General features: G+C 46.6%; 1 protein-coding gene across 1 annotated transcript in view; it reads left to right on the forward strand.

The window, feature by feature from the left end:
• The window catches only part of MYH10 (myosin, heavy chain 10, non-muscle), a gene marked incomplete at its 5' end in the record, with an annotated part of 50,423 nt that overhangs the window by 35,293 nt on the left and 6,794 nt on the right, over positions 1 to 8,336 (forward strand). The window contains 8 exons of the mRNA XM_010143630.1: positions 2,013 to 2,184; positions 2,874 to 3,086; positions 3,181 to 3,325; positions 4,519 to 4,725; positions 5,698 to 5,802; positions 6,805 to 6,957; positions 7,291 to 7,539; positions 8,083 to 8,295. Coding sequence (XP_010141932.1) covers positions 2,013 to 2,184; positions 2,874 to 3,086; positions 3,181 to 3,325; positions 4,519 to 4,725; positions 5,698 to 5,802; positions 6,805 to 6,957; positions 7,291 to 7,539; positions 8,083 to 8,295 — 1,457 coding nt within the window. The remainder of the gene's footprint in view (positions 1 to 2,012; positions 2,185 to 2,873; positions 3,087 to 3,180; positions 3,326 to 4,518; positions 4,726 to 5,697; positions 5,803 to 6,804; positions 6,958 to 7,290; positions 7,540 to 8,082; positions 8,296 to 8,336) is intronic.

An 8,336-nucleotide genomic window follows, 5' to 3' on the forward strand; every position in this document is an offset into this window, starting at 1 on the left:
ATGTCCTTTTGGAATGCGGGGCCAGTATCCAGTGTCCAGTACAGGGAGACAATCCCTGCCTTGGTCCTGCTGGCCACACCAGTGCTGGTACAAGCCAGGATGGCATTGGCCTCCTTGGCCACCTGGGCCCGCTGCTGGCTCCTCTTCAGCCAGCATTCGAACAGCGTACGTCTGGAGGGGTGTCAGTGGCCATTTATTAGGCTTCCAATATTTTTTGAATAAGCAAACCTGAATTCTTCTGCTTTTTCTCAATGCTTTGTTTATCTAAAATGGTTCTATTTCTGAGGCTGTTTATTTCTGATTGTTTTGCCTGTACTGTCATGAGCTAAACCAACCCTATACGTAACCTTTCTTGATTTTTATGGTTTTTTACGTTACTTATGGCTGTACATAGCTATTGAGCAACATCAATGAACTGCCAAGTCTCGGTTGCAAAATATAAGGCAAAGCTGCTCTCTGTGCCCTAATTTGGAAATAGTTTTTTCGTGTATCGTATCTTGCTACATATTTTTAAACTGATGTGCTTGTGGAAGAATACCCAAGAGTAATCTTCGCTGCGTGGGAAGGTGCTGAACTAATACAGAGAGCAGGTGATGGATGTACCTTCTCTTTAAAAATTGTAGTCACAGACCTTAAGATGGGCCCACGTGAGCTTTACTCACTGGGAAATAATGCTTGAGCAGTTGTGTGCTTAAATCAGGACTGGTGTTTTTGATGATACTTGACAGATGTGTTTGGTTATGGTGCCATTCCAAGTCCGATGACCTTCGAGATGGAAATTAGAGCTTAAATATAAGGCATGCAATGACTTGGCTAGTAAAGCACAGTGAGATGATATTTACTCTTGGAGGTGATTCAAGAAGCCATTGAAGGCTCTCAGCTGGGTCTTGGCACTGCTAGGCACTGCTCTTTGGAAAAAAAATTAATTCAGTTTACCATGAACTTTCTCAGTTACAGAATTGGGTCTTATGACACTGCTCTAACTGTCACTCACCAGGAATATAATGAAAAAAAAAAAAAGAGGGAAAAGTACTTTTTTTTTTGAATGAGGAACTATTTGGAGAAAAACTGTTACTTCAGATTGTCCAGAAAATCCCAGATAGCCCTGGGTGGCTCTGAGGGGTGGCTCTTGACCATGACTCCCTTTCCCTGTCGAAGGTGGTGTCCTGATCCAGTAGCCGGCTTAGGAAGGATGTGAGGGAAATCTCTGCACTGAGGACCCACAAAGTACCGACCAAGTCCAATAACTTATATTACACGACTGCATTTAGTGTGGTGCCAATGCCACGCTAAGCAAAACCTGTGACTTAAATCACTTACAAACCTGGTCACTCAGTACCTGTAAACCGTGCAGCCAGCAACCACCGTGAGCAGAGAGAACAGGCAGCTCAGTGGAACCTGCCGGGTCACCACAGCACCGGTGGCTGGAGAGTTTTCACCAGCAGACGCCTTGGGGTAGGAGTGTCTCTGCAGCCCTCGTAGCTCCCAGGGATCTCCCGGGGCAGCCAAGCCTTGCTAAATGTCAGTGGGAGGCGGGTTAGTGGCACAGATACTGGCAAACGCAGTTCATCCAAGTTTTCCTGAAGCTGTACTGTCTTCCAGGGACCTTTTGGAGTCCAGCCGAGCCCTTCCAACATGACACGCACCATCCTTTTTTCCATTCTGTAGCTGATCTTCGTTTTTGTATCCTGATGTCTGTGATTATCTGGCCTAGCAGCTCAAACTGCTCCTTATTTTCTCTCAAGATGAGGTTATGTTTCTGTTCCCTTATTTCAGACTTCTTTTTTTTCTTCAGTCATTGAATTTTCTTGACTTTCAATCTAAATCAGCGTTCTACTTCGCTATTTCATCTTTCCCGTTCACACTGGAGAAAACTGACACCGTCTGCATTAAACTTCCCACCCTTCCTGCCACCCCCTGACTCTGCCCCCAAACCTGCTGAGGATGACGAGAGATAAAAATGCTTATAAATATAATTATTTGCATATAAATATAATTACTTGCTTCCTTAGAGCGCTTGAAAAAGGAGGAGAAGACCCGGCAAGAATTAGAAAAAGCTAAAAGAAAACTGGATGGTGAAACAACAGACCTACAGGACCAAATAGCCGAGCTGCAAGCCCAGATCGAAGAGCTGAAGATCCAGCTGGCCAAGAAAGAGGAGGAACTGCAGGCAGCTCTTGCAAGGTCAGAGCAACTACAGAGCGCAGTAGAAACCCGCTTTCGCAGGCAGAATGTCGGTTGACTGCAAACCTCAGAGCTGGGAATGGTAAAGCACGAGCCAGGTCATGTCGGTGCTAGAGCATCGAGAGAGACCTGTGCTGGGCAAAAGGTGTAACTCAGTGTTTTGTCAGCGTCCTGGCTCTGCAAAGCCGCAAAGAAAGAAGTTTCAGCAGAGTATAACAGCGTTTGGGCTCCGGGAGGTTGTTTAGTCTCTGAGTTCAGCCTCAGCAGGGAAAAAAAGTGTAATTCTCCGTGAGATTCTTAATAGTCCTGTCAGTGATCGGGTGGGATGGACGTCACCAAGGAGGTGCAGTAGTTAGGAATCACATGGTGTGACAACATTGAACACCTTTTGTGGGTTTTGAACCTGTAGTTCTGTGGGAAGAGAAGATGCCACAGATGGTGCATTTGTGGGACAGCATTGAGTTCGGTGCAACAGGAATACTTGCAAGCTGGATCCTTCAGATTGTGCGTCTGGAATACCGGGGGCACGGTGCTTGTCGGTATTGTGCGAACAGCAGTGGTAATTTTCTGTGACTGCAGTTCTAGAAGGTCTCTTTTATTCTAGTGGAGGGGTTAAATAAGGACGGACTGTCATGAGACTGGATCCGGAGCTGTGAAATAGCATTAACTGTCGTGTCTCTGCTCAACAGAGGTGATGAAGAAGCAGTTCAGAAAAACAACGCGCTGAAAGTGATAAGAGAGTTGCAGGCTCAAATTGCAGAACTCCAGGAGGATCTGGAGTCCGAAAAGGCATCACGCAACAAGGCAGAAAAGCAGAAGAGAGATTTAAGTGAAGAGCTGGAGGCTTTAAAAACAGAACTGGAAGACACCTTGGACACCACTGCAGCGCAGCAGGAGCTGAGGTAGGGTCGTGTGTCCATATAAGGCACATTAAAAGTCATCTTCGATTTACAAAAGACTGAAATGTTGATTTTAATAACTTGACGCTTCCTTTAGGACAAAGCGGGAGCAGGAGGTGGCTGAACTGAAGAAAGCAATTGAAGAGGAAACCAAAAACCATGAAGCACAGATCCAGGAAATCAGGCAGAGGCATGCGACCGCCCTGGAAGAGCTCTCTGAACAGCTTGAACAGGCCAAAAGGGTGAGAAGAGAATGAACTGCAGCAACGCTTGTCTGCTTCGGGGTTTTTAAGTACCGTAGGTGTTGTGGTCCCTTGGGCTGATACCCGCAGAGCTGAGCTGTCCTCTGTACCCACGTAACGACACAGGCGAATCAAGTACATCGTGCTGGATTGGTTCGATTGCACCTATTAGACAGTCCTGGCATCTGAGCGGCGCTTCTTCCAGCCGCTCTTAACTCCACGCTTGTCCGGTGACCTCCAGCGGGAGGTCTTGCTGGTTCGCTGAGCTGTACAGTGTTCTCTGGTGACCACCCTGGAGGAGGCACATCTGGAGAGCTTGGGCATGGTCCTACTAGTGTGGCTCGAGTGGCGTGTTCAAAGGTAGAATTATTCCAACACTGCCAGAAGAAAAGTATCTTTAGTTTGTGAAATGATGGGTGTGGTCATTCACAAATGTTTGTGTGGACTGTCCATGTACTGTAGTAAGAGTTTTTAATCAGGAATACTTCCCAAGCTTCCTCAGTGTTTTAAAATGAGAAATGTAGTAGTTAAAGCTGGTGGAAATCATGGTTTATTCACCTCAAGATCTTCCGCTTGTCTTCTGCTCCTGATTCATTAAATACTCTCAGCAAGAGCATGAAAAGATGGAAAAATACCCTGCAATCTTATACAGAGGTCTTGCGAAGATGACGTCAGTTCTGGTGATAGAAGAACAGCGCTCAAACCTCCCTTATGCCAGTTACTACTTTCTAAAAAAGGGTTTTGACAAATGTCGGTGCAGTGGTGAAAAGTGCTTTGTGAGGCGCTTCCAGGCTGCTGTGCCTCCTAAAATCAGGGCAGCTTAGTGGAACTCTCTCCTTTTCTTTCTGTGAGATGAGCCATGCTGATCTGTTAATGGGCACATTCCTTCCCATTCGCAGCGCTACTCCAACAGGCAGCTCACAGCACCCACATCCCAGATCTTGGTGAATTCATAGAATCAACTTTTGGTCCTCACTGTGATACCTGAGGAGGAACAACTTGCGTTAACGTGGTCTTTGGCTAACACAGAACGTCACTTGGCAGCGTTTTAAACACTCTCTACTTCCACCTTGCTGAGAACTTGTTTTGTCTTCGAGCTCCTAAACCTAATTTGCTGGACTGAATGTTTTTTAGCAGAAAACTTCATTCATGTGTAACAAAGTGTTGAATTTCTTTCCTTTTGTCTTTCCTAGTTCAAAGCAAATCTTGAAAAAAACAAGCAAGGCCTCGAGTCTGACAACAAGGAGTTGGCCTGTGAAGTGAAGGTGCTGCAGCAGGTCAAGGCTGAGTCTGAACACAAGAGGAAGAAGCTTGATGCTCAGGTACAAGAGCTGACTGCGAAGGTTGCCGAAGGCGAGAGACTGAGGGTGGAGCTGGCGGAGAAGGCCAACAAGCTGCAGGTAAGGATGTGTGGAAGCCCTAAACTGCTGAAGAACAGGCAAGAAGCTACAAGTCTCAACCAGACACAGACATCGCTGGGAGAAACGGCTTCCAAAGGTGCAGCCAGGTCTGCAGGATCTGGGCCTGTGTTGGCATGGGAGGTGACCTCAGTCACGCGCCATCATGTACTTGAGGGGCCTTTGAGCGGTGATGTGCCTCAGGAGGAGGCAGCTGAACAGCCAGGACATTACTCCTGAGCGTGAGGGGCTGGGTGAGAAGTAGAGGGGCGTTTAAGCTCCTGGAGGAGGCTCTGCATAGTGGAGCTGCTGACAGCTGCCCTGCAGGTTTGCAGCTTGTGTATGGAATTGAGCAGATTGAGGTGAGCTCACTCACGGGTGTCAGCAAAAAAGTCCTCATCGATGGTTTCCTTTTGTGCTTCAAAGCTGGGACCTTGGCAGAAAGGCCACGTTTTTCTGGGAAATGGGGAAAACAGACTAAATGTAACCAGGACTGACTTGTAAACCACAGCCACGAGTCCTTTAGGTAAATTGGGCTTCCACAAGAGAATGGCCCAGTTCTTGGAGGAAGCTCTCGGACGGTCACTCGCTGCGTACAGAGGTAGCATAGCCTAAAACCGCAGGAGCTGGCTCCTGGCAGTAACCTTGGCTTTGGCAGTGATGCTTTAAACCCAGCTGCTGCCCTGATAAGCCCTGAATTACTGATCCTAGAAAATGTGTAGTCCTAGAATTAAAAATAACACTGAAGTATGAATGCAGATATGGGAATGATGTGTGTAACTCTTGTGTTAGTTCAAGCCTGACATCCAGCCTGAAGCTTCTCACCAAGCTTCCGTATTTTTAGCTTGTATCTCTCTGGGATCTATTGTTGTCTCGCCGTACCTGGGGTTTGTTGAGGTTTCGTGGTCCCAGTGGGACCTGGGCTTTGCCGTGGGTGAGCTGCTTGCCAATACCTTTTGACTGCTTGCTCTGCAGAATGAGTTGGACAATGTCTCTGGTCTCCTGGAGGAAGCGGAGAAGAAAGGCATCAAATTTGCCAAGGATGCGGCTGGTTTGGAATCGCAGCTCCAGGATACACAGGTGTGTGCGCAGCGGAGCTCAAACCTTGAAACACAAACTGAGTAACAGAAAATGCGTTTTCATTCATGGCTGGGCATGTCCCTCGGGTAGAAGCTGTGTTTCCTCTTGATATCGGGTGAAGTGTGGTGTATCATCATTGCTCAGCTACGCGGGGAGCCAGATTTTCAGTATCTGTAATTCGCTACTTGATAGACTCGATGGCCTTTCAGCTTCTCTTTTATATCTTAGTCTCTGGGGGAGATAAGAATTAAGTCAAAAATACCTCGCCAAGTAGAACGTTAATGTAAGTAAGATCCTTGGGGTATAGGAAAGGCACGAAGCTTCTCTTTCTCTGACAGCTTAAGTTCTTACAGCTTAAGCTGAAGCTGCTGGTGTTTGGTTTTGAGTTAAATAATGCAGCTTCTTGCATGTATTCATCACTTAAATACACTCTTAAATGCTTCCTGAATGGTGGTGATCACAACTGGAGAGGTCTGTGAGGAACAGGATGGGTGAGAGGGGATGGTTGTTACACCTTTCATTATTGACAGAAGCTTCTGCTGCCAAATTACAACTGTCTTTAAACTGACCTTTATATTTAAACAATGCAGCAAAACTTGGCTGCCATGGCAGGATTTGCTGCTCTATGCTCTTCCCAGGGGGTTGACAGAGGTGCCCTATCTGCTGGTCTGAAAGAATAACAGTAAAATTTGAGGATGTCTTCTGTGCCTGTCCCGTTAAACATGGAAAAGTGTCGCCCATGAACTTCTCAAATAGTCAGTGACGTGGATTCCCCCATCAGAAACAGGTTTCTAAATGGTTTAAATGGGCCCAGAATGATCAGAGCGTTTTTGAAAACCTACATTAGAGGTGTCTTCATAAGCACGTCCTTGTATAAAAGTGCTGTGAGAAAAGTAATCGATCAAGAAACTCCACACAGAGTAATGGAGGGTGGTAGCCCGAGGCCGTGGTTAACACACCGTGAACCAATCAGAACTTTGAATGTGTCCATTTGTGTAACAGGAGCTGCTGCAGGAAGAAACCCGCCAGAAACTCAACCTGAGCAGTAGGATTAGGCAGCTGGAAGAGGAGAAGAACAACCTGCAGGAGCAGCAGGAAGAGGAAGAGGAGGCCAGGAAGAACTTGGAGAAGCAGATGCTGGCCCTGCAGTCACAGGTAAGCTGTTGTAAGTGGCAGGACTTCGTAAGGCCAACACATCCCAGGTGAGATGAATCGTGTCCCAAAGCTCTCAGAGATGTTCTGCAGTGTGCACATGTGCTAGACCAGATGTTGGCACACGGTTACCCATGGTCTTCCTCCAGTGCAGTGATGATGAGGGACACTGTTTACAGTTAGCAGGGCATTTCCCTGCTTGGCATCCTGCTGCCTCACAGTTTTGTTAGTTTAGCAATAACACCTACTCTGGCTTTGGTTTTCGGACCTGATGCCTGCCTGCCTTTCTTCCTCCTGATGCACTAAAGAACTTTATTTCCTTTTCTTAAATCTCAGTTGGCTGATGCTAAGAAGAAGGTAGATGATGACTTGGGAACCATTGAAGGCTTGGAGGAAAATAAGAAGAAATTACTGAAGGACATGGAGTCCTTAAGCCAGCGCCTGGAGGAGAAGGCAATAGCCTACGACAAACTGGAGAAGACAAAGAACCGCCTGCAGCAAGAGCTGGATGACTTGATGGTGGATCTAGATCATCAGCGCCAGATCGTTTCTAACTTGGAGAAGAAGCAGAAGAAGTTTGATCAGGTAGGCTTGTGCTGGTCATCTTGCTGCTTTCTATAATCTTTAAATGGCCTCTTGCTTACACCATCGCTGTGTAAACAAGCCTTGTTTAAAGAGGGGTCTGACCTGAGCACCCTGGTTATTGGTGAATCGTCTGTGGGCGGCTTGGCCTTTGTCAGGAGTAACTTGTCACTTATTTCAGCCAGCTTTGAGTCTTGTTAGATCAAGTAATAAGCTCTTTACATACAAAAGGGAAATTGTTTTGGAACCAAGACTTAAGAGCATTATGGTAATCCCTCCAGATAGACTGAGAAAGAACGGGAAGGCAAAAAGTTGACAATAATATGAACCTTGTTTAGTCGTGATGAGCATCTTGCTTTCCCCATCGCATCCCAAAGGAGCTGTAGCTGTTTCCTTAGTAGTGTTTTGATCAAGATTGAGAGACTCGACAGCTTTTGCGGGCCAGTTAAACTTAGAGCTTTAACCTCTTCACTGACTAGAACACCTGAGGCAGGGAGGACCTAGTAACAGAACTTAGGAGCCGGATTAATTATTTCTTACGTTCAGATGCTGGCAGAAGAAAAGAACATTTCTGCCAGATACGCAGAGGAAAGAGATCGTGCTGAAGCAGAAGCAAGGGAGAAGGAAACCAAGGCACTGTCCCTGGCTCGGGCTTTGGAAGAAGCCCTGGAAGCTAAGGAGGAATTTGAAAGACAGAACAAACAGTTGCGGACAGATATGGAAGACTTAATGAGCTCTAAAGATGACGTGGGCAAAAATGTAAGTACGTTTCCACACTGTGTTTGTTATATACTGTGTAG

Source organism: Buceros rhinoceros, unplaced genomic scaffold, assembly GCF_000710305.1.
Source record: "Buceros rhinoceros silvestris isolate BGI_N320 unplaced genomic scaffold, ASM71030v1 scaffold7899, whole genome shotgun sequence".
Lineage (NCBI taxonomy): Eukaryota > Metazoa > Chordata > Aves > Bucerotiformes > Bucerotidae > Buceros > Buceros rhinoceros.